This window comes from Cottoperca gobio, chromosome 7, assembly GCF_900634415.1.
Source record: "Cottoperca gobio chromosome 7, fCotGob3.1, whole genome shotgun sequence".
NCBI classification, from domain to species: Eukaryota; Metazoa; Chordata; class Actinopteri; order Perciformes; family Bovichtidae; genus Cottoperca; species Cottoperca gobio.
Genome location: NC_041361.1, coordinates 12,562,152 through 12,588,860, shown reverse-complemented (window position 1 = coordinate 12,588,860; position 26,709 = coordinate 12,562,152). Strand labels below are relative to the sequence as shown.

General features: G+C 40.2%; 1 protein-coding gene across 4 annotated transcripts in view; it reads right to left on the bottom strand.

Moving 5' to 3' along the window:
- Positions 1 to 263: 263 nt before the first annotated feature.
- Positions 264 to 26,709, bottom strand: part of clstn1 (calsyntenin 1) — a 37,020-nt gene continuing 10,574 nt past the window's right edge. The window contains exons 2-19 of one of the 4 annotated variants that reach the window (XM_029435686.1): positions 22,665 to 22,787; positions 19,423 to 19,452; positions 17,672 to 17,867; positions 16,594 to 16,802; positions 15,705 to 15,854; positions 15,248 to 15,433; positions 14,911 to 15,159; positions 12,964 to 13,085; positions 12,661 to 12,823; positions 12,235 to 12,285; positions 11,100 to 11,257; positions 10,725 to 10,873; positions 7,748 to 7,992; positions 6,890 to 7,060; positions 6,191 to 6,336; positions 5,516 to 5,651; positions 4,496 to 4,680; positions 264 to 3,704 (exon numbers count right to left, since the gene is read on the bottom strand). In XM_029435686.1, the coding sequence (XP_029291546.1) occupies positions 3,510 to 3,704; positions 4,496 to 4,680; positions 5,516 to 5,651; positions 6,191 to 6,336; positions 6,890 to 7,060; positions 7,748 to 7,992; positions 10,725 to 10,873; positions 11,100 to 11,257; positions 12,235 to 12,285; positions 12,661 to 12,823; positions 12,964 to 13,085; positions 14,911 to 15,159; positions 15,248 to 15,433; positions 15,705 to 15,854; positions 16,594 to 16,802; positions 17,672 to 17,867; positions 19,423 to 19,452; positions 22,665 to 22,787 (2,864 nt within the window). In that variant the 3' untranslated portion in view covers positions 264 to 3,509. The remainder of the gene's footprint in view (positions 3,705 to 4,495; positions 4,681 to 5,515; positions 5,652 to 6,190; positions 6,337 to 6,889; positions 7,061 to 7,747; positions 7,993 to 10,724; positions 10,874 to 11,099; positions 11,258 to 12,234; positions 12,286 to 12,660; positions 12,824 to 12,963; positions 13,086 to 14,910; positions 15,160 to 15,247; positions 15,434 to 15,704; positions 15,855 to 16,593; positions 16,803 to 17,671; positions 17,868 to 19,422; positions 19,453 to 22,664; positions 22,788 to 26,709) is intronic. The other 3 variants (XM_029435688.1, XM_029435687.1, XM_029435689.1) reach the window with 3 other exon arrangements.

Below are 26,709 nucleotides of genomic sequence, written 5' to 3'. Positions count from 1 at the left end.
GAGGGCCAAGGAAGAAGCTATTACATTTTGGAGCGGCTCCAAGTACCCCTTTAGTGTGATTTATTTTATCTGTGGAATTCTGTTTCACCTTTTACCTTTGGGCTTTTAGATAATTACATTTTCACCACCAGAGGACACTAATGCTCAAGATTTAAAACCCTTACAGCTGCACTGCCCGGGCAGGGTGTGCAGCACCAGCAGTGAGTCTAACACACTTACAGCACAGTGAGTGATGATCGAAGAAAAACGAGAGCAGACAGAAGTTATACCCCATCTCATCGTTCTTTATTTTGTTTACGAGCAAGCATCAACTTCACTACAATTTGCCTTTCAATTGGTAGAAAAGTGAGAGCAGCTCCAACAAGCACAAAGGAAGCATTCAACCGTTCTGAAAACATCGTCACCTTCCATTTTGAGCACATTTTTAAAAGAAAAAGAAAAATATATATATCTGGAGTGTCGTGGACGTGTGAAACAGACAATCTGAGAATCAGTAGTGTATCACGTCTCCTGTCTCACAACCCCACATGGAACGTACACAAACTTGTGGTTCATGCAAAGTAAATTCCCCTTAAATCTTAGTGTTATTACAGTATGGCTGCATTTCAGTTTGTTAGGCAGTGACATTCAAGTCAACCAACTTACACTTAGCTCGGGGGGGCTGATCGGAAACCATTAAACCCAGAAAACTGGAGGTGGTGGAGTCACCGTGGAGACTTGACTTGAGTCAGTGTGCACATATCAGTGACCCATGGCATTGTACTTTAAAATTGTAGATGAAATGTGGACATTAAGTGTTTGATGTAATGAAACGGAGAATTTCGACAGGCTTATACTCTGGTTCTTGTGAATTTCATGCTGCCCTCAAAATCATTTCCCAACAACTCAGGCAATAGGACACTGTTCAAAATGACCTTCCACTATACACAAATAGATCAGTTAACAGTATACTCACGTATGCTGCCAAAGCAATTTCATAATGTACTGTACATCTTTTGAAAGGTGGACTCCGTCAATGATTTAGTACAATTTCTATAGAAGATACAATATGGATCTACTTCCTCTACACATCAACATGGACACATGACATCTATGTAAAACGTTTTTTTCACTTTTAATAAAACTAGCAGTGGACTATTGTTACAACAAACTGAAACAAAATGTAATCCCCAGCTCTGTAAGAAATCTAGCATTAAACAAATACAAATAAAAAACAAAAATTGCCACAAATTAAAGAGCACGGATGAGTGTTTTTTGTTAGACCTGCTAATTGCGCTATGATCGGAAAAAGGCACTCCCATCTCAGCCGGCTCAGACCTGGCCCCTTTTTTTATCAAAAGTCCGAGTCATCATGGAGGGGACACTGTTCTCTACATTTCAACCACAAACCTCTTAAAATGATAAATTAATTGAACTTAAGAAACACAACGGTGCGACTCAAACCCTCACAAGAATCCTGGAAACTGTCTCCAAAAAAAGAGCCTTGAATGTTTTGTTGAATTCAATTTTGGCCTCTGAAAATACAATTACATGCAAAAATATGAGACTCAAAAACACCGACATCTCTAATCCCGATAATGCCACGTTCCGTTCACCTTTGATGCCCCAAATTTGATCTGCTTTAATTAATGCAGGTTTGGGAAATGTTAACATTTTAACTTGGTACCCAAAAAAACATGAGACAAACACTAAGTAGTTAAGTGTGAAGGTACATTTGTATCTGGTTCTGTGAAAGATATATACAACAGTGATGGACAACAGTGTCTGAGAGGAGATAGAGGTTGGACACATTTTCCCAATCAATTGTATAAGCTTTATACTAATACCAGAAGGAAAATAAGTTTACCAAATGTAAACAAATATCTTAGAACAACTCTACAGTACAGTTCCATGTACAATAAAATCTAGTGGTCTACGGCAAAACAATATTTCCATTTAAGATTCAGACTAAAAGATACATTTTTAAACCGTTTCCCTTTCGCAGACTATGCCGTCATAACCTCCGTTAAAGATAAAGATTGTGCATGTTGTGCAATAGGAAACTGGTATAAAAATGCATCTACGTTTTATTATTTAAGGTTAAATAGCCGTGCCGTGGAAAATAAACTTGCAACAAAGCAATCCTGAAAAGTATTTTCATTTAATTTCTCTCCCCCCAAATAAAATGGCAGCAACTGCACTATTCAACTAGGCTCCACTAAAGCTCCGTCTCTGCTCGTTCCGTAGTTTGAAGGGCTTTTTCCTCCTTACTTTCTGTCAGCACAGCAGGACCGGGATACGGACAAGGCTTTTAAAGCTGCTGAGGAAATCTCTCCACTTGTCCAGATACACTGGCAGAAACGTTAGTACCCATATTTCAAGATCCACAGCCCCACGGTACCTGCTGGCCTCGTGTTTGTACCGTTCCACACGAAATGTCGATTTGTACATTAGCATTTCTCTGAGTATGATTACTCTGAACAAAAAGAAAATCCCTTCTGTACAACAGTGAGATCTATTGGGAATGAAATACACTGACGCCTGGAGTAGAGCATTGCCACCTGTGCAAGCAAAGCAAGGCAATGTATGAAGCTAAAACCATCCACCAGTCCCGCCTACGAGAAAGCAAAATAAATGATTTTTCTCATTGCAAAAAAAAAAAAAAAAAGACAAAATGGACACCACTTTGTCATGGAAACCTCCGCTCAACAGTCCTGGGTTTCTCATCAAGAAGCAGACATTTTTATACAAGCATGATGGAAAAGCTTTTGCGGAAATTTAGCAACATGCTACAGCCTGTGTGACACAAATATTCTACATTACGAACTGCGTCATTTTAGATATTGGACCCCGTTGAGTAGGCCTTCACTAACACATCGACTAATTACATGGTTTCTTTATATTTACAAAATCTTTAAAAAGCAATTTATTTCTCTACACATATGACTTTTCAAATATCCTCATGCACTAAAAGAATTGAAAAAGAAAAGCGAAAAGAAAAGGCGTTCTACTTGTTGAAAGCGTCGCTTTGTTTCACTGTGGACTACAAGTCAAGTAAAACTCAAGTCAAAGCTATACGTGAGATTAGCGGCAAACCATTCTAAAAGCATTACGCAAAGCATATACATCAGGGGGGGAAAAAGTCTCCATTTGATAGCTTTACGTCTGAGAGAAAAACTAAAAAAGTGCAGGGTTGGCTTCCTCACACACTTCAGAACAAATGTAGGCCAAGTTTTCCTGGGAATTAAAATATAATAAATAAAAAAGTAAACAGTAAAAATCAGCAATCCGGTGATGACTACACTACACTGAGTACCACCACTAAGATAACAACAGGAAAGCCTTGACCATATATACGCAGAAGGGAAGTTTTGTTTAGCTTTTTTGTATTTTTTTACATCATGGCTCCTTGTAGGGGGGTGGGAGTGTGTGTGAGGATCTGAGTGAGTGTGACTTGGTGATGTGTGTGTCTGAGCTTGTGTTTAGTGTTATATGCGTTTGTTGGTGTGTGTGTGTGTGTGTGTGCTGTTTTAGTAGGTGAGGGTGGAGTCGTCCCACTCCAGCTGCTGCTGTCTGCTGGCCCCCTGCTGGTCCTCCGGCTCTCCACCCTCCTCGTCTTCGCTGCTCTCTGACTCAGCACTTGTGATGTCATCTTCCTCCTCTCCGTCCTCACTCTCCTCCTCCTCTTCTTCCTCCTCCTCGCTGCTGTGCTGATCCTCGTACGTCTGGGAAAGAGGGTGGGGTTGTTTGTGAAGAGGCACAAGAATTGATATATTTAGAGTTCTAAACTGCTCCTGCATGAGTACAGCTTCACACGTTCAAACCATTACTAACTTTTATAATCTGGACCACATCTTAAAATCCTGCTTCAAATGTGTCTAGATAAGTAATTATTATTATTATTATTAGAAATATTCTTTTTTGGGCCTTTATGCCTTTTTATTAGATAGTACAGGATGTAGACAGAACAAGGGATGAGACATACAGCAAAGGTTAGGCAGTTAGGACTGAGCCCGAGTACAAGGGCCGTGGACTCTGCCAGATGAGCCACCGGGACGCCCCACAACCACTGAGCTTTATGCAATGAAATGCATCATCTGGTGACTTTTAGTGATTTTTGGAGCCAACAGAATTGCATAGTGAAAGTGAAGCTTATAGGGAACCAATCTAAACGCTGATGGTGTCAGTATTCTACAGCTCTCACATTGTGCAACCAATATTTACTCCACAATGATAAGTTAAAGCAAAAAACGTGTCTATTGCCACTTTAATTAGCAAGGTAACATTCCATAAATATCTCTAACCAAGTCCCCCATCACCACAGGGCTGCCAATCACAAGAGCTCAGATGAAACTAGGCCACAGTCACAACATCACCCAGAGAGCATTAGCAGGTGAAAAGCTGTCTCGGCTGCAACCCGACCACATTTAGTTGAGAAGTGAAATTCTGTTTCTGCTTTTCTCTGGCTAATCACCAGAAAAACTTTCACTTATTTTGCCTCCCTGTGTGTTTTTACCTCCATGGGATTGACGGTGATAGTGAGGGCTGAGTCGTCCCAGTCCATCTCGTTCTCCTTGCCGCTCTCCTGGTCTGTCATGGTGCGCTGGTGTGCAGCTCGGATGCGGAACACGCCCAGGATGATCATAAACACCAGGAAGCTAACGCACACCACAATGACAACGGTGGCAGCGCTGGGAACAACTGCAATGAAGCAAACACACATACGAAACATAAATACCCTGTTACAGCTTCATGTGGGGAGACGTGTCTCACAGGGCATTTCCAGGTCTTTAGTTTCATGGTGCAACAGCGCTGATGTTAACGGCTTCTTAGTGAAGTGCAGACGAATGTTTGCGGCAGCTCTAGGTGTGTCTTTCCTTAAAAAGCTTTGTCTGTCTCCTTCCAACCAGCTCCACTTTGCCCTATATTAGCAGGAAAGGGCTTCTCTTTTGCGTGGCAGGCTTAGAGAGCCTGACAGCCCAGAGGATTACTGAAGCCAGGAAATAAAAGGTTGTGTTCAGACCACAGCGTGTACAGATGTCACAGACAGCACTCAAGTGTAATCCCTAAACTTGTGCCATTAAAAAAAAAAAAGGGCAAACAACCAGTGTTTTCATACGTGCCCTACTTCTGGTTAATAGTTTGTAATCCATCTCTAGCAATGCTTGCTACACCAGAGGCCAAATATTTATTCTACAGCAACAACAATTAAGCAGATTACTAGTTACTAGTGATTATGATGTTTGGTATTAATTTGAACGTGTGAGTGAAATGCTGTTATAGGGTGAAGTTTCAGTGGGCAAAAAGGACCGAGTTGAATCACGATTCTTCTAGTGATTGTTGTTTTTAAGCAATATATAAACAATCTCTACATGTATACAAACGTAAACAGTCAGTGCTGCAGCAGAATTTGTTGCGTGGAACTAAAACTGAAAGTCATTCTTTGTTTTTGTGACGATGACTTGTTTAACAAAATGAATGCTTCAGTAGATTTCTTTTTTAAAAGGACAGTCTTGCAAAGGACATTTTGCAGCACCTGAGGCCTGGTGAGCGTTGACCAGGTTGTGACCGGACAGATCCACAGAGGCATGATGCACGGGGTTAATGAAGTTGGGCTGCATCATGGCATTGTTGGCGTGCTCCACAGGATTGGCTGTGTGGATTACGTTCACCTAGAAAGAATAAAAAACAAAAGCACACATGTATACTATCAGTTGTCAACAGATCTCCTCTTTAGATGTAGCTCAAGTATTGTGAAGAGACACAAGAAGGTTTCAGTAACATTTGGGAAACCACTAGAGGTGGAAGAAGTATCCAGATATTTTACTAAAGTAAAAGTAGCAATATTACCATTTAAAAATACTCTGTTACAAGAAAAAGTACAAATACATCAAAATATACTTGAAAGAATGGCACTTTTCAGCATCATATATATTATAGCTTTTAATTATAATATATTTTGTATTAATAATCTGAATTTGTAAAGTGATCAAATAAATGTACTGGAGTCAAAAGTACAATACATGCTTCTAAATTGTAGTGGAGTACAAGTATAATGAAATATTCAAGTTTAATACAGGTACCTAAGAATTGTACTTGTACAGTACTTGAGTAAATGTACTTAGTTACATTCCTGCTGCTCACTGCTGCTTGGACTCTTCTGTGAATGCGTCACTGTTCTGTGACGTAACTGACAAATGCTCAGTCATACCTCGACCTTGAAGTCATTGCTGATGTAGCGGCCGTTGAGTTCGGAGCAGACCAGTTTGAATTTCCTGTCAAAGAGAGCCTCGGTGTGCCAGTTCTTGTAATGGATAAGATGCAGGACCTGCTCGTAGTTGGCCATGGTGTTCACACCTGGAACACACAGAGGGGAGCTCGAGTCAAAGAGGAATACGATCAGCAGTCACCAGAAAGTGTCAGAAAAGCTCTAAGTAGACTATTGTTGTGGAATAGTTAGTAAAAACATGTGTTTTTAAGATATTTAGAAATGTATCCTTAGCTATGCTCGCGTAATACAACTCTCTGTCCTGCACGTTTTCTTTTTTATATACATTTACAATTTTCTTCCCTTTTTTAAAATCAGTGTTTTTAAAATGTATTTCTTTCTATTACATGTTCTTTTACTTATTATCACTAAGTGCCATTCTCTTTTTTCCTTGTATTCTTTGCGTACATATTAAGTCACTGAATAAATCTTACAGTATTGTACCAAAAACAAAGAGAAAGAAAAGAAGAAAGATACCCTGAGAGACAGTTCAAGTGCCTAAACTTTAAATACCTACACATGTACATTATGAATGGTTACATACTTTTTATTTGTTTACATGTAAGAACTTTCTGTTTATGTAAAGTAGATCTTTTCTGCAAAGCTTTCATTATATCGCTGCTATGTGCTCTGTGTCTGTACCGGTGATGACGAGGCCCAGGTTAGAGGAACTCATCTCCAGGCTGTGCTGCTGCAGCTGGGACATGTCCACCTCCAGACCCTCGTGCTCCCCGTCCAGCTCGTCTCCCACCACACTCACTTCACACGTGTCCAGGTTGTGCATGATCTCTTCTGACACCACTGTCTCTTGGACTGAATGAACAATGGAGAGAAAAGATTCAGAATGATGAGTTGAAGGGTTCTTTTCAAATGTAGGATCCATTGGTTCTGTAATGTAAACTTGTTGTTAGTGTTAAAAGAGTACTCCACTCATTTAGCATTGCATTTTTTTAGGATCAAAATATATGCAGCAGAACCAGAGATATGTACTTTTTTATTCAATACATTCTTCTGTGTCAAGAATTCTGCCGCCTACATTACCCAGAATGCTGCTATTATCCAATTAATAAATGTTATTTAATTATCTGTGATTCTTAGTCATCTGTTGTGACATCTCTTGTTTGTTGCCCGTGGAAGGTGGTGCAGGGTGATGCAGGTGATAGCAACAGATCTCAGTAAGTGCTTTTGTCCCATATGGCCTGCCGTTCACCACAGGACATTGCATCTCCCCGTATCTGTGTCACGTCTATTGTCTGCCCACGTCTTAGCTCATAAACGAGCAGATGGCTGGCTGGTCACTGCCCCTCCCATTAAGTAGTAAACAACTCATCTCTTTTCTCCCTCCCTCTCGCTCTGTCCATCCAATCCCATCGACCTCCAGGCATAATCCTCAACATATATGTATAAGGCAACAGACGGGGCATCATTGTGTATCGCGATGCTATATCTACAAATTCCCTATAACATTATCTGGGGTTAACATATGTGTATTTCTCTCACCTGTAGGGTCATCATCAGCTCCCTCTGCCGCTTCAGACTCGGCGTCGGCCTCCACTTCGCGAGTGATGGTGCTCACGATGCGTAGCTCGGGGAACAGCGTCACCCCTTCCTGGCTCTCAAATTCGGCAGCGCTGCGAGCAAAGTGGTCGATGCCGCTCAGGCTGATCTTGGGCTCTTCGGGCTGCAGCACCATCACATAACCTTCGGCATCGGGCACTGTTACGCAGGACTCCTCGTTGAAGCATCTGGGGGAAGATTTAAGTTTGAATACCTGGGAACCTGGATCTTTTGTCTTTTTTCTGGTTCTCCCTCTGCCTTGAAAAACAAAAGGGGCATTTTGAATGTGACCTGCTTCCTCTAATGTTCCTCTAATGCAGTGGTCCCCAAACTAAGGCCCGCGGGCCGGATACGGCCCACCTCCACATTTGGCCCGGCCCCCTGAACAATACCAGAGACGCATTATGATTATTTTTTCAGTCTGGCCTCGCGAATCCTAGACTAGCCCCTGTCAAATAGAACGGAATAATGGCGAAAAGGTTAGGTAAGAGAACAATGTATTCAGAATGCAGGGTATTTAACCTGCAGTGGTCAAACGATTCTTTTTTTGTTCAATGCAAAGAAAAGGCTGTTTGTCTCATCTGTCAAGAGGCGGTGGCGGTATTCAAAGAATACAATCTGCGCCGACACTATGAATCCCGTCACAAAGACAAGTATGATAACTTGCAAGGCCAAATGCGAGCAGACAAACTCTCAAAGCTAAAAAGTGGACTATTAGCTCAGCAGAATACATTTGTACGCCAAGCTCAGCTGAACCAGTCATCCGTTCGAGCCAGCTTTCGGGTTGCTCAACTGATAACAAGCAGCGGTAAACCTTTCACTGATGGAGTTTGTCAAGAAATGTTTGAATGCTGTCACGGAAGAGGTGTGTTCCGAGAAGAAAGATGTCTTTAATGCCGTGAGTCTGTCGGCGAGTACAATCACCAGACGCATTGAAGAAATCGGGGGTAATGTATATACGCTGCAGCAGAAGACGAAAGAATTTGACTTTTTTTCATTAGCACTGGATGAGAGCACGGACGTGCAAGACACAGCGCAGCTGCTCATTTTTATTCGTGGAGTTAGCGCAAACTTTGAGATGTGCGAGGAGCTGGCAGCCCTCCAAAGTCTCAAAGGGACTACAGCGGGGGAGGATATTTTCGGCAAAGTATGCCAAACCATGGAAGAGTTGACAGAAATGCTGAACAGCCTTAACTTGCAGCTACAAGGCCAGGGGGAACTCATTTGCGACATGTATTCTCACATAAAAGCATTTGAGGTGAAACTTGCGCTGCTTTTGGAACAAGTGAAACTTTAGAGAGGGTTATTTGGTTATTATTTATTTCACAAATAGTATTATTTATTTCCTGACTTTCTTTTCTGTGAAGATCCCTGAAAGGGTTATTAATATTTGGTTATGTGTGGCTTTCTGGAAAACAATAAATGTTTACGTTTAGGCACCCCTATCGATCGTCACACTTTTTCTGTTACAAACTGACCCCGGCCCCCATCAGAGAAGGGAAAAGTTATGTGGCCCTCACAGGAAAAAGTTTGGGGACCCCTGCTCTAATGTATGTCCGGTTCAGGCAGGGTGATGGGGAAAGACTAAACGCTGAGATTGACTGTTCTGGCTTCAGATCAAACATGACAAATGAAAGTGAATACATTTGAGCCGTCTTGACTACAATCATGGGAGTTTGTAGATTACAACTGGAGTGTCTCTAAAAGCTGTGAAGCAGTAACATTGGCCTGATAGAAAGGACTAAGGAGCAATTTTTTGAAACTCTATTTCAGGACTGCAACTGTGTGCTGTGTGCATCAATACAGTCGGATGACGGACACTACAATCATAAACAGAAGGTGTCTGCTCCGTACAGCAGCAGCACAGAGTCGCAGGAGTCAGAGTGTTTGGTGTCAAAGCGAAAAGCAAAAGCGCCTATTTGGCAATATTTCGGATTTAAACCCAATGCTAGTAGGAAACCTGATAATGTTAATGATGTTAAACCTTTGGTATTAATCCGTTCAGAGAACAGAGTGGTCGCGGCCCACAGGGGGCAGCGGTGTGCAGTTGGAAAACTGCGGCTCCGCAGCGAAGGCTTTACCGGAGAGGCCGGCCACACAGACAATCTAACGCTAAAGATCAAAGTAAGCGCTCCGAGACAAATATACTTTCTTGTAAAATGTTCGGTGTAATCAGTGACACCGGTGTTGTCACGACTTTCCTCACTGTAGCGTGTCTAGTAAGAACTATAAATACCAGGAAGGAAAGGGACACAACGACTGCTTTGTATTTGTAAACAGGTGAACTTAAAATGTTACAGTGCGTCCTCTACTTTTGTTTAGGTGTAACTGGCACCAACAGCTAGAGAGTTGCCCTCACAGGTAGAAACTGAAAGCGTAAGGACAATTCATACATTGGCCTAATTTCTCAGTCCACCAAGAAAAACTCAGTGTTGATGTGAACATATACACATTTGTGGATATGCAAATAAGAAGTAATGTTAAACTGCAACAATAACTGGAACTGATCTTAGAGTGCACTCAGCAGAAACCTGGAACATAATACGATCTTTTCAACACATCATCTGTGAACGTATTGTGTTGTTCTTATTCAAATTTCAGTCTCTGAATACATCATTGTTGCAAAATGAAATCTACATCAAAGACAACTGAAAAACAAAATGCAGGATCTTACAGCTCCTCATTCTGCAGGACAGATTTTATGTTTACTCTTTTTGTTATGGAAAATATGAAAAACTGCTGACCTTTATTTCCCCCTTATGAAACCATCCTTACATTTAGAGCCGACAGACAAACTCTCTTTGAATGTCTATTAGGCAGAAAGGACCCGTTTCACAAACGTCGGTCTGCTGCCGACTTACAGATGAGGTGACATGACATGATAACCGCTGGTGAAGTATCTTTGGATTCTGATGCTTACTTGACGGTGGTGGAGATGCGAAGGTGCCTGATGCCAGGGGTCGGGAACTGGCGGGAGTTCAAGTAGGAGATGTGCTGCATGACCTTGTCAAAGGCATCAATGTCGTCGCCCTCCACTGTCAGAGAGGACTGGTTGGGGTTGAACTCAACCTGAGAGAAGAAATCGAGGTGACAGACTGTGATTTTGAGGCAAGAGTTTTGCTTTTTATTTTAATATATTGTAAAATACTGGATATTTCAACCTCTTTAGGCGTATACAAACTGTTCAAATCCCTCTTTGCTTGAACTTATCACAATCCACACACATGCTACCTGTGAAAGGAGGTGAGAGTATTCTTGGCGTTGAGTGTCTCAAAGATCACTGAGTTATTCTCACCTTTACAGATGAAGCTACCTCCTCAGGCAGCTGCACGTCCAGTCCTTCCTTGCAGGTGTACAAACAGTCGATCACTTTCTTGTTCTCCAGCTTGCCAGAGCGGATCATAAGCCCCGCTAGGTTGCCCCGGAAAAACTGAGCCATTCGAGCATTTCCACCTGAATAATCAGGATAGTGAAGAGGAAAGGGAAACAGTAACACACAAACACACGCATGGAAAAGAAGGAGTTACTCAAGTGTATATTCCACAGACATGACCATTTCATTGCTGTCTCAATGTGCAAAGCTGGCGTAAATGGCATTCATGCAAGTTAGTATGTGTGCCCTTACAAGGCCCGAGGCCCAGGGAAGGAGACAAGGGAATGATGGATGAGCTTATACAAGCCTTATACATGCAACATTTGCACTTACAGGGTGAACTGCTGCCTTACTGTGGTGAAATGAATCCTTTCTAGTCACCTTGTTTTCACAAAATAATGGAGCCATCTTGAAGACTACAAAATGCTCAATATACAAAAATAATGAGCCTTTAAATTTACTATAACTGAGTATTTTAATACTGTTCTAATCCAGCCGAATGCAAGGTGAAACTATTGTGATGTCTTCCTGCTGAACCATAATGACTGTATGTCTGCGCCACTGCAGAGACAAATCTGGACCTCCACATCTCAAGGTCACACCATCATACAGAGTGTGTGTGTGTGTGTGTGTGTGTGTGTGTGTGTGTGTGTGTGTGTGTGTGTGTGTGTGTACTGTTGTAGCTCAGTTATCTGATACTGGAGGCAGTTACTGCTTCTGACCCAAAGGTCATGTTCTGAAATAAGAGCCTGCACGATCAAAATGCTGCAGCCAGGTCAAAGTTTTGTGCTCATTATGTCTATTTCTGCTCAGCTTGAGCTGAAAAACTGGCTGCTGCAGCGTAGAAGAGCGTATAAATGGAGAATGAAGAAAACGTAAAAAAAAGAAAATGGTGCAGGAAGCATTAAAATCACACATCATGCTCCAAACAAATCTTTCTGCATCTAGAATGTGTAAGAAATCATTCTAGTCTAAATGGTATGAGGATGCAGTTAACGTGGTGGGACATTGAGGACACATGGACATATTTAAGGAGTAAGGGAAAGATTTGAGCAACCTGAGGTGGGCTCAGAGACTGACTCAGTGTCATTGTCATGTCCTGAATTGTCTGTAAAGGACAGAAACAAGAGAGCAGGGAGAGACAGGGAGGAAGGTTGAGGATCTGTAGCAGAGATTCAGATGCTAAATACGAAGCCATGGTGCATCATTTGAGAATCTAACAAAGAGTTAATAAAATAACATGCATGCTCTAATCAACAAATATAATAACAGATTATCAGATAGCATTAAAGCATCTTTTTACCTTTTTAGCCACCAAAAACAGCAACATACAGAAACCATATGCAGGACAGATTCACGTCTTTCTTTAAGATGCATTTGTGCTTCAGACTTATTTGTAAATTAATATATTTTGTCACACAAGAGAATTACGGCTTATTTCATTTTACAGCATTCCTCACAAAAAATGTGTTGAAGAGCTTACCTTGCCAGCAGGCACCAATGGTGAGCTGGGATTCGATCTTGGAGGAGTGCAGTGGGTAGTCCTCTGTTACCAGGAAGGGCTCAAAGGTAGTTCCATCCACAAACAGAGACACATTGGGGAACTCCACATTCAGCACATAGTGATGCCACTCTTTGTCGCACGCCTGCGAAGAACACAACAGAGGGAAGGAAAAGCTGAAATCGGGACTGTGAATAGTTCACTCACTGTTAGCAATATAACATGTGACACAGTCCATCATACTCTAACCTCTAAACACAAAGTGTGCTATTAGAAGCAGCTGACCTGGTCAAGTTTCCAGTGAAACTCGGCTGGCTTGTAGTTCTCTGCCTCTGAGGGATCCTGGCGGAGGAGAAGGATCAGCCTGCAGTTGTGGACGTACAGCGAGTAGTGGTGTCTGTTCATCTCTGCAGGAGAGAATACGAGAAGATCAAGGTATGAAACTGTGAAATACGACTGCCGATTATCTTCTACATTAAATGATCAATAATGAATGGTCTATAAAATAGCTAAGTGAAAAATGTCTGTCCCACTTTAAGTCCAAGGCGATGTCTTTGAATGTCCTTGTTTTGTAAGTCCAAAATCCCAAAGATATTTTGTTTAATATGATAGAAAACAGAGAAATTCAGGAAAACTTATCTTATTTTCTGCAAATTTTGCATGAAAAATGACTTTAACAGTAATTAATTATAAATCAATTGACTAAACGCTTCATTGCAGCTCTACTCTAATGTTAATGTAACTGTGTATATTCTGAAGATGGGTTTGTTTTTGTTTTTTTATCAACTGCCCCAATACAAGACTGAAAAGAAGACATTTACTGGTATTAGTATGTTTTAAACTCAGCTGCTGAATCTTCTATAGAGGCCATGAGAAGCAAAAAGGAAACTAAAAAAACAATAAGATAGAATAAAAGAAAAGCTTGTGCAGCCTGTAGTATTATTGTATTATGTGTACAAGTAATGACTAGACAGAAGAGAATCATTTATGTGTGAATGCAAGCCAGTAGCCATGTGCACAGCCAGTACATTTCTCATTATGCATCTATAGGCTTAGTCTACTACACTATCTAACAATGATATCATCATATGATTTCATGCGCTATAATTAGAGAGCATTAGCTTATAGATCTACATAATTCAAATGGACTGTGAAGTTCTTCCATTAACAGACCTCAAAGGCTGCGTCTTCCTCTCATGTAGATAGATAATATCGAAGATGGATATATCGAAGATAATTGGGGAAATTACAGTATAGTATCCATAATAGTGGGAAATTATGAGTCTAGTTACATCCCTGCCTTGGGTGAAATGTAACACATTACTAACGCAGAATTGATCCAGTATGAGACACTTAATCAATTTCTCAACTAACAGCAAGTCAATTTAATTAATGATTAATAAATAATTTCATGTAGAAAAAAAAGAAAGAAAAAAGAACCAACAGTACAAATATTAAGATTTATGTGCTTGTTATATATATATATATATATATATATATATATATATATATATATATATATATATATATTGTAACAGCAATACCAGGTTATTTAGGTGGCTGGTCAGACTCCGTAAAACATATTAAGATTAACAATTAATTTGAACAAATAATAACCTAAAGATTAAATTGATCGTGCAACATGATTGTTTCACCCCTTCTGTCGTCACATCTAATATCCATGCTCCACAGTTTTAGTGTTTAATATGTAGATTCAGTATTTAGACTAAAGACGTATTGAATGTATGGTACACGTTTTAAGTCATTTGTGTCTACCTAATCAGTAGTTTTTGATTGTATAAATATAATCACATAAAAGTTCAGCATGTGATTTGACTTGATATGAAAAAATAAAAATGTGTTTCTAAACTGTGCAGGCCTTTTTTGTTCCGCAGACTTTTTACAATTATTACACATGTAAGAAAACCTTTACCAACATCAGAAACAAAACTTACCTTAGGTCAACGTAGTTGTCATTGTGCGATATTCTTTGAATTAGAAACAATCAATGCGGGAGTGAAGGCAGTGTTCTATCTTTATTATGGTGGGTCGAGCTACTCTTTTGTTATTTTGCCTTTAATAATGTAGGTTTATTTGTTTATTGAGTGTTTTAAAGTTATCAACCTCCAAACCAATAACTCCTCTTAAAATAGAAAAGTCAAACTGAAACCTTGACACAGTCCAGGTAAAGCTAAATTAATCTTAGACAACTCTCTTCTCCGGCGACGTTACCTGTCTTGTCAGAGTTGCAGAGGATGGTCTCCTTCTCGTGGGCCCCGGGGCCATGTCTCATCCACACTGAGATGGTGAAGGGCTCCTTTAGGCTGGTGCTCACCATGCCATTGGGAACCTTGATGGCCTGGGTGCCATTGAACTCAAACACCTGGTCGCTGTCATGCCCGTTGTCTGTGGGCAGCCCGACCGTCCAGTTGGCGGAGCTGCTGGGTGCAGGCAGAAGCTCCACGGTGCCGGAGCTGGCTCCTAGAAAACAATCAAAGAGCACAAAAGGCAATTAGATTCTAACGATGCACTTCTGACAATAACCCTTTCCAGTGGAGCGTTTACTTACCACACAGCTTGTGCAGGGACTTCTCAGAGTAGGTATCACGGTCACAGCCCTTCCCAATATGGTTGGTTTCCAGTTCAATGTTGGCTCGGATGGACGTGATTGGCTCATCGCAGGTCTCCAAGTGCATGCTGGGGAAAAGGGCCAGGCTACCTGTGCCAGGCTCATATTCAATCCTCTTATTGAATCCTGAAAGACGAAGCCAGAGAGAGGAAATAATATAAAAGATGTCCTGCAGCACAGCACTGATAACCTGTGAGCAGTCAATAGTAATTACTCAATTAGAAGTACTTCAATCCTAACGAACATGATAAAAGGCCTTGAGGTTTAAAAGGAGTGAAATGACCTTTTTGACAATGGCATCATGTGTGAACTCCGCATCTGTGGATTGATTTTGTTCCACACAGAGACACACCTAAACAGTTGGAGAGCTACAGCGAGTAGAGGAGAGCTTTGATACCTTGCCAGCTGGGTTTGCAGGTGGGCTTGACGCTGATCTTGACCAGAACATCCTCGGAGGCACGGTTCTTTCCACAATCGTAGGCGGTCACAGTCAGCTTGTACATGCGCTCTTTGCCGTAGCTCAATTTCTCTGTGTTCTTGATGAAGCCTGAGTAAAGCAGGAAAAAAGGAGAGAGCGCTCTTTGTTCAATTTCAAAGCTGCAGCTGTGCCAGAAAATGTATCAAAACCTTTTGAGCAGATAAACAGCACGCCAAAACAAACTATTTAAAAAAGCTGCCAAAAAGAAGTATTTGCTAAAGAGATTTACTGTCAAGCTGAACTAAAAGTGTGTTGTATTATTGACATCTCTTTAGGGTAATATATTTTGACTTGCATCTTTTTCCTTAAGATGCTATATTGAGAGTTCATTACCGAGCTAATGTGTACACAGAGTCTGATTAGCATGCAAGTGATTAAAAGAAAGTCATGGAATGTGTTTGACTAAGATCAGATCTGGTCTCAGGTTCTTTTCTTTGCACCTCCAACACTAATTAGATGTCACAGTTGAGCACCTTCACCTTCAACATTATGAAACTTCACACCTATTGTTCTCTTCATATTATCAGCTGTCTGCATTTCCTTTTGCTTCACATCAGCTGAGCCTGGATATCTGATGCCTTTTTTTTATTGGATCTTTCATTTTGTTTAATAAGACAGGAAGATAAAGAATGACCAACTCGGGTGACATTTCAAGGAGACCGTCATCGTCTAACAGGGCAACAGGCTGCCTTGAATTCCAAGTCTTGCGTTTACACAGATCGATGTGATGTGTGTCAATAAAATTGCAGCCCTCAGGCATGGACTGCGGCTTGCATTAACCACAAGGCTGCTAGGTGTAGGTTCTTACCATCTTTGTCGACGGTGAAGGGCACATCAGGGGTGACAATCTCGTAGTTGCAGATTTGACTAAACTGGAAAGAGCAGTCGGCATCCACTGCCTCCACCTTCAGGATGCTGTCATACTTCTTTCCCTCAATAACAGTGGCTTTGTAGGACTTCTCTTTGAACACTGGTGAATACTCATTGATGTCGTTCACCTGGATGTGGACAGTGGCCCTGAAATGGATTGAGTTAGGACACCGTCAGCTGGGGATGTTCAACGCTGTTTGTTTAACCACAGCAAAATATTCTATTGTCACACTTTATGATGATGTGTTCGGCTCCATTTATGTTCAAACTGACGTATTACAAACTGCCATAACAGAGAAGTGAACAAGTCATATGGACTGACAGGTGACTCACATCACTGCTTCTTGGACGCACCGGGAATAATAATAATAATAATAATAATAATAATAATAATAAAGTCAAGCAGCGCTTTGCGGCGTCTTACGTTTAATTTATCCTCTCTGGTGGTCAAATATTGCTCACAAAGAAATAATTGATTTGAAGATTTCTTTGTCCAGACTAGAACTAGACCTCTTCTTGGGTCTGAAACTAATCAACCTTTTGTCTCCAAAATGTTTGTTTTGTCTCTCAGCCCAGGTGACGTCTCATTGTGTGTGTAACAGTTAATAAACCCAGAGACATTCATTTTACTGTGTGACATCAAATTCTCACATCAAAAAGCTGCAAACAGCAAATGTTCACAATGAACATTTTCATTTTCTACTGATTAACTCATCAAACAATCGTTGCCGCTCTCACCTCACCTCATGGACAGGAAGAAACAGGAAGCGTCTTACAGATTACAGGGAGTAGTTACTGTATGGTCACTCACTAAACTTCATTCCCTTTTAAATGGGAATCTGTCAAAACACATTAAGTAGAACACAAGCTCTTCAGGAAGAAAGTCTGTTTTCTGTTCTTTTTAACAGCACTGACTGCTGCACTCCACAAACTAAACTAAATCTGGTCAAGACAAGAGGACAACTCCGGGTTCAGATCAGGTACAGACACTTCAGAACTGGCAGAGGTTGACTCACTTGTGGGATTTCTTCATGTTGGCGCCATCAGGACCCTCTCCACAGTCGTAGGCTTGGATGGTGAAGGTGTGCTCCTTCTGCAGCTCGCAGTCCAGCTTGTCCTTGGCCCGGATGACCCCCTCGCCAGTGGACTTGTCCAGAACCACTGCCTCGAAGGGGACATTCTGCCCGTGGATCCTGAAGCCGCAAATCTCACCTGAACACGTCAAGAGCCAAAAGAGAGTTTGCTCAAAATAACTGATGTCAGGTGTGACATTATATTGTTCAAATGAAAAATAATGTTAAAAACTAAACCATAAATTCACGCAAAAAAAAAATTAAAAAAAAAAAAGAACAAAAAAAGATCAGCCACAGGTTTTGGGTGCCAGGGAGTTGTAGATTGGGGTGGGTGGTGTCTGTGGAGGAAGCCCAAAAGCACTGTCATATGGGTGAGTACTTGGGGGGGGGAGTTGGGAGCGGGTGTGGGACATTTAGTATCATAGAAGACAGAGTGTCTTTTCCAAGCCACTTGAAAACATTGCATCCAGTCATGCAGGCAGAAACCGAAAAGATATGGACAGGCATTTTACGAGGGTACTTAGGATATTAGAAATCAAATTCATGAAACCAAGCCCAAAAAGTAAGTACATAAAGAACAGTATTTGAAGTGAAGATCATTTAACACTGTAATGAATACAGCCTATCGTACGATAGAAACAATAACATAAATAAAAATATTTACAATAGAGCATTTAGCATTAAGATAAGGACCAATCCAGTCATCAAAACCAGAAAAGGTCTCAGACAACACCTCCGGAAAATATATTTTCTTAAATCAAAGAAGGTCTTCCTGTATAATTTCGCCTCTCACCCAAAACTACTGCAAAATGAATCAAAAATAAAATAAAATCATAAGAGAACTTCTACAAAAACAGTATTCAAACAATAAATACTGGATGAGAACTGGGGTTAGAAATATCAACTTGCTTGACATCCACATCAAATGACAACTGCAGCCATGCTAATGGAAGAGATTAGTGGTGGAGAATTAACTCAAGAGATCCACTGAGGCAAAGATGCGACAATAGAAACTTCGTAGCAGAGAGAGTTTGCATTAGTTAACAATCTCAGCAGCTTTCAGTTGAAGACTTTAATGTTAGAAAGTCCACAGGAGTCACTGTACCTGCATAGATATTATAGGTCACAGAGAGGCACCACAAACATGGAGGATGCCTTTCAGATGTTCACATTCTTTCAGAGCTTTTATCCTCTTTAAAAGACCAATTTTAGTGTCGATTTCTGCTCCAATTGCCATGGGTGTTAAGAGGTTTCTGAAATCATCTTATGTGCCCTTTAAAGTTTTTTACTTTATTATTACACGTGTCAAAAATGGGCTTTTCCTTCCATATTTCTTAATTGAAAGGATTGGATTAAATTGGACAAAATGGCAGCAAAGTGACTGAAAACTCCTGTTTAAAAGCAGCTTTCTGTTTCCTGGTGACAGCTGAAAAACTGTTAGGGTCTGCAAACTGCAATGGATGTCTCATGCACAGATATTTCTAAGTACAGTCAGCCCCACATCACACTTTTCATCCAGCTGTTGGAAGTCCAAAAAAATTAAGGGTGAGAAAAACATAAAATCGAGAAAACCAAATGGGGAGATTACAGAGCATGGCGGGAGTTTCTGTGTAAAAGTGTGAATGCTGTTTTTTTGAGTTAGTGGGTTAATAGTAACAACTAAGCACAAGGCAGAAGAAAGAGCCCAAGATCACCTTCTTCAGTGAGAGTCACCTCAAAACTCTCTACAAGGAAGGGAGAGAAGATAAACCCAGATCAGTTAAAAGACAAGTTAGAAGCTCAGAGAAAACACAGAGAAATATAGAAGGAAAGAGGAAGGAAATATACTCTTGCTTACAAAATCACCATCAGTTTCTCACAAGCAGAACGTCTTTCAGATGAAAGAAAGGAAGTATTAAAACATTTATGTAAAGCTGGTTGTGTCAAAGTGTTGGCAGTTTTATTAATGATTCAGAAACTCTTTTTCAGACAAACCAACTAGTGACAAGTGACAGAACAGCCAATTACAAGCAACAGAAATCTTGTTTTTCAATGTCAGCATGTTTTGGGAGATTCTGGAGTCTGTCTTCAAACAAGTTCATCTTCTCAAAACACTTTCTTTTGAGAAAACTAGTGGATGGAAAACTGGTGGATTGATGAATTCACTTTGATAATAATTGGGGAAAAATCATTCTTTAAGATAAGAAGCAATTTGGGAGTATGAATAAATAAAAGTATGAAGTTTATGACAGTATCCACAAAGATATTGAGTAGCCAGTTAGTGGGGAAAAGCCCCCCAGAGAAAAGATGTGTCCATAAAAGCCCAAATGTGGTGGCCTCTAGCCCCTTTTAATGCCACTATTCAATCATATACACTGACTAATCTTAATTATTGCATATTGTTATGAGTTTTCCTACCCAATTGAAAACACATAGTGAATTATTGTAAAGGAGAAGGATAACCCACAAAGAAAACCATGACTAAAATGTATGATGTAGAAAAGAATATACAGCCTACTTCACCATATATATATATATATATATATATATTTATATATATTTATTTATTACTGGAGAAAGTTCCATTTCCTAATTAAATGATTTGGGGGATTTGACATTAGTTTGAATGATTGATCAATGGAAAGAATGCTACAAAAGCAAGACATTTGAACATTTGAACATGTTAAATTACATTTTCTCCTCACATAACATAAGCCTGTTGCTTTGACAACATTGCGCAGTCGTTGTTTTTAAAGCCCTGTCAGGGCCTCCAGCGGGTTGGACCTGGTCATTTGGTTTTCACCTACTAAACAATTAGAAATGGATTTCACATTAGGGACTGCTGTTCAGGGCCAGTCATGCAGTGGGACTTGTGGGCCTCCGTGTTCACCACAGCTCTAATGACCAGCTCACACCGGGGCTTCAGGAATTCCTCAGCTTCTCACTGCTGACACAGGCCATCACAATAATTGTTACGTATTGACTTCACAGGTTTGACCCGCAGTGGTAATTTAACCGCTGGCACTAAATAAGTACAGTGAATTATAATCAGAGAATAATAATTGGCTAATAGATCAATATGCTGTATATTCTGCATCCATCGTCTACCGCTTATCCGGGCTCGGGTTGCGATTCTCTGGAATCCATTTACAGGAACTGTGTTGCAGAAACAAGGACGTCTAATGTTCCTACATGAATTAAATAACCCAGATCTGGTCAGTAAAACCTCCCTGCTTTGTGTTCTTCGCTTCTTCTTTTTTTTAGAGCACAGTCATCCATGAACACGGAGCTCATTTTCAAGTTTGCAAGAGCTTTGGTTTCGTACATTTCAGCTCCAATTGTCCTGACTGAACTCATCACACAAATAACGACACATTTAAAGCTAATCCCACACTAGATCTCAGTAATACACACAAACTCATAGAGTGAATCCTCATTCATGCTAAATATTCACACTAATCTGCCTTGAGAGCCTGTGATTCTTTGGCCCCGAGGTCAGCTTTACACTGAACCTTGTTTATTGGCACAGATGGACCGACTAGAAGGAGGCTGGCACGACAGAGCTGGTCACCCCTGCTGCCACGTGAAGCCAGATTGCTTGCTCTGTCTCGAGAGAGCTAGTTCACAGGGACACGCGGTGCATTCGCAAAGCCCTGCTCATCAAAAAGGGAGCCCCAGCTGAAAGAAGTGGGAGCACCAAGCTCAGTATTCAATCCTAATTTACTGTGAAAGGAGACAAACATCATGCCGAGAATGGGCATATTATTCAACTCCCTGCCCTTCATATATTATGGGCCTCTTCCTCAAGCTGTCAACCTCAGAAACTGCCAGGCCGATCAGCTATTGAGAACAATTACATTTAACTTAACTTTGTGAAGAATATTACATTTGGCATCTCCTCTGACAGACTGACACGTGGATGTTAAAGCCTCACTTGCTAAATCAGACATGTAATCTGAGATTTTAGAAAAAGGTCATGTGGAGTGGAGTGAGAGCGCTGAGTGTGGAGGAACTAACAGACACAAGATCACACAACTTATGCGATACAAAATGGTGGGAAATCATTTCCAGTGCTGTGGTACTTTGAAGCCAGAGTTAATCCTGCCTTGGTACATAAAGTACATTAATTGTACCTCTCCACTGAGAGGGGAAAAACATGAAAGAGTATTTTGATCTGGATATCAAAAGGGCCAATCTGGAGGATATGGAAGCCAGATGTATGTCAGTATGACAGAAATGTCATAAAAATCAAAAGTGCATAATGCCATCGAGTCCTTTGCTAGCAGTGCATTAAATGATTAATGATTAATGATTAACATTTAATCTCAAAAAGAGTGCTGCAGGGATGACATGTCAAGGGATTATTGCAGAAAATAAGATCTGTGGCAAACAAAAGTTTATGATACTTTCACAACTTCTGTAGTCTCATTAAGCCACTAGCTAGCAAACGCCTTTTTAAGACACGTAAAAGCTTCAAAATTCACAAGTGGGGTGTTTACTGACGTATTTTATAGCGTAGAACAAAACGTGAAAATGTATTTTCCGGGTTTTAGGACTCATCCCTGCAGCACTTTATATAATCTAATGAATATATTAACGATGCCATACTAATGCTTTCAAAGCATAATGCTGATCCTACATTAGGGTTGTACTTTCATGTTAAGTAAAGCTTGTTTTGGTATTGTTTAAAACAATTACTGGTTCAGTTTATAAATAGTCTACTACCAAACTGATTACACATCAATGTCCTTGAAATGTCTATGAATTTTACATTATTCATAGATGAATAGATTTTCTGCATCCATAACATGAAACACAATCTCAAAGCTTTAATGGTACAGAGCCGGTCGTGGGTTTTCTTTTTTATTTATTGTAAAATGAGTCATTCCAAGTGAAATGAAGCTGAGGGCATAAAGGAATAGCAGCAGCAGCAGCAGCATTAAACCTCCTCTCTCACCTGCGTAGCGTAGAGGAGCATCCTTGTCCAGTGCAATTAGAGGAAGGTCCAGAAGAACTTTGTCATCGTTTTCCGTTACGATCCCGTGGTACGTCGTCTCGATCCATGGTTTGTGCTTATTGACTGTGAGAGAAAAGACAAGAGGAAATGTTAGTCAAATAATTTCTGTCCTGAGACAACTTTTTTTTCCTCTCTCACCGGGGCCAATTAGCAATTTACATCCCATCTTGTACGTCGTATTGCTTTTGTGTCTTGACCTTTTTCTCAATGAGATTACCTATATAAACAAAGGTTAAATAAAAAATGTTATCTGTGTTTTCTTAAATTGCTACTTTGACTTTTATATTTCTTCCCAGTGCAGTTTAGCATACATTTTTGATGAGGTTTTGGATGCTTTTAAAATTATTTTTAGAAGCACCATGCACAACTAAAGGATTGGCTACAACAGGAATGGCCAACCGTGAGCCAGGGAGGACCAAGACTGTTCAGATATCAGCCGGTGTAAAGTTTGATGGGGTAACAATCTGACCCTCCAATGAACATCATTCTCCATCCTATATACTAACGTTATATGGTTTGATTTATCCAAACTCAAGACAAATTATTTAAGACGATTTTATGATAGCCAGTAATGTTCCATGACAAAGACTCTTTTGAAAAGGGTCATCACAGGGATGATAAAGGCTCTGGCACTGACTTTTAGCCCCGTTTGTGGAGCAGTAGTTGTGCTATTTCCAGCTTTGTGTGCTAGTCGACCTGGGAAGCATCCCAGCTGCAGACAGGACTCTGTTGTAGCTGGCAGTTGCAGAAAAAGCTGCAATGAGTGACATATTTAGGCTGGCTTAGAAAACAGCGTTGACGCAGGGGAGATGCGGTTCTCTTACAGCCAACATGTGCTCACTCCAGAAAGAGGGTAGAGGATGGCAATCCCGTGCTACTGATCTGCAAAGGGGATGCTAACTCTAGCTGACAACGCACTGTGGGGGACAGAAACACGCAACTGAACAAGCACATTTCCTGAAGGCAAGAAAGTAACAAAAAAAGCAGTTGCGTCCAAATCCTACATATAACTCTAACTGTATTTTGGAATGATAATTTTAGTGCAGGAACAATATCATATTGAGTTAATGTTAAGGACTGCAGGCAGCAACCATTACATAATTGCTTTATGCGTGACCTATTTACAAGCAGCTCCACTTTTTTACTCATTAAATCACACTCATATCTTTGAAGAATTTGAATAATTTTCTCTGTTCTGTTAAGACATTCTGCCCTCGCCTAAACCCCACCCCATGCTTATTCAGAAGATCAATTTCAAAATTGTCTGATAAATTGAATATGGCCACGTCATAAATTCAAGCTAATTCATGCTGACAATGAACTGGGAGGAAATCATCAACCACAGCACAATGGGCATTTAGCCCAAAATGTAATGTAGGATTGTTCTGGTTACATATGAATTCAGCTGGGGTGAACAATAATCTCTTTAATCATTTATGAAGCATCACAATTTGCCAGTGGCTATATAGGAGCTTTCTTTATTTTAAAGTCAAGTTGTCAGAAGTAGCAAAGCACACATGAAATCTCAGGTAGTGGAAAGCAAAGCTCGAAAAGTGGGATATCTCCATAACGTCCCAGTTTCTGAGATATTATGTTTCCAACAGCTATGTTTGCTTTTATAAGTTTCATTTAGTTATCATTTAACCAAATGCCCTAAGAGCAAATCATATTCCCAACTTCATTTATACCATTTCAGTAAGAACTGACAAGGAGCACTTGGATTTTATCGCTGTCCAAGAGCACAATAACTGATTATGTATTAGTACCACCGTGTAATAATTATTTCATGTAGCAAACTGTACTTCTGTTCTGTCTGAAATAGAAACCGTGGTTAGAATTAAAAGGTTGTTGTTGTTGTTTTTTGCTCCAAAAACTGGTGGAAAACGGATATATGATTAGAAATGCACGATATTACCAGCTTCATTACAAACTCAAGCACATCCTCCAGCCCACACTTATCTAATTCCCACACAATGACACACTCTGAGCACAACATTCATCTCAACAAGCAACATTATTTAAATCGACAGTGGACTAATTACCGTGTCTCTGTTGTAAAATGCTGGTGCCATTTAAGCATTTGCTGAGGCTGCCAAAGACAAACGTTGTTGGCACATGTATATACATATACATATGAATATGTATATGTATATACATATACATATACATATATATGTACATACATACATACACACTGTATATAAATGTATGACATGTCATTTTGTGTATTTTAACAACATATGAAAATGAGAGTAATATACTCATCACCTAAAAGTTGTATTAGTTAGTATTAGTTAGTTAATTAGTTGTGTATTCTCATTAGCTCCTTAAATTCAGAGGAAGAGGAAGAAATACTTTATTGATCCCCGAGGGGAAGTTACACAGTATCCTGTAAAATAATTTTTCCTCTGTGAGTCTTTACCGTCAAATCCTAATTGAAATATGTTTTGCATAGTGAAATTAAATCCACAGCCGTTTCCTGCTGCAGAAAGCCTCAACATTACGCATTCATCATCTGACTAATAGAAAGACGCCTTATGTTCAATAACACAATCTGTGCTACAATTATACTATGAGCTTCAAACAGTAACCAGATAAAAAGAAAAACCTACAAAAGCCTGATGATGATGTTTTCAGGCGACTTGCATCAGTCTGCCAAATCCAATTTCAGCGAAGCAAATGACTTGCGTTGTGTGTCTTTACATAATTTAGTGTAATTCTTAGTGATTACACAATCATTGTAATTGTGAGCTTCTTGCACAGGATTGGTGAGATCTATTTTTTTTTTTTACGTGAGAAAGTTCTTATAGAGGTATGACTCTTACATGTCTGAGTTTGTTGCAAGATGAACAGTAAATAGTTTAATCAACAACATTAAATGTGCTGCAGCATTAAATAATTGCACAATTGTTAGTGGCTGGAATATATTTGCTTGACTGCATAAAATAATAATGTACTAAATGTGGTGAGAACAAGTATTTTTGGTTAAATCTTGTTCTACACAAGCCGTGCTTAGTAAGAATGAGTTGCTGTGTTTGACAGCAATTTAGAATCAATCAATCCCAATAAATCGTCTTTGCTGAGCGGTGTGTGACCTGAAGTGAAGTGAATGTCTTTAGAGAGATTGCCAGGCCACACTACTATAATAATCTACTTTAGCTTTCACAGAGTCACAGTAACTGTTGTCACAGTAACATGCCAGGTCACATGTGGGCCTCACATTTGCTCAAGAGTCGCTCATTGCCTTCAGCACTGAGGTGCACTGAACCAGGACCGGCACTGAATGGTACAACATCAAGCGGCATTGTCAGAGCTCCTGCCGGTTTATGCAAAACCTTCGGCCGAATGCTGACCGATAACACGTGAACTAACCAAGAAGGATCTCTGCCTGTGCCCTTCCTGTCTAGTTAAATGTAATTTCCCTTAATCTAAAACGTGCTATGTCCATTTGTATAGCATCTATTTCCACCTTGACTGATGAGCAAGTAACTAGAAAAAGAGTTTTACTTTAGAATGTGTATTTCTTCTATTGTAAAAAAGAAAATGCACCACTGTCACAGCTAATCGAACAATTGTGATGTCAAGCACAAAAGTCTGACAAAAGAGACCAATTCCCAACAATGGTCTGAGATGGGCATCACAGATCAATAAAAATAATAGATAATACAGATATTCTCAGAGATGGCAAACTGTGACATAAGTGCAGGTATGAGAACAAAGGGAGGCAGACGCGGGAGGCCTTTGACAAATTCAAAAGCAAACTGCACCACCGTCACAAATCACCGTTAAACTCAAAGCCCCTCACACTCACACAAATCTTCCAGGAATTAAATCTAAAGCACAATTTTATTTAAAGCGTGAAAGTCTCAAATACATTGTGTGAAATTGCCAACAAGGCCCTTTTGACAAGATAGCTTCATCATCTCCCTGCAAGCCTGCAGTGAATTGGAAGAACATTTGTTGCGCTGTGAACATTTGACACAGA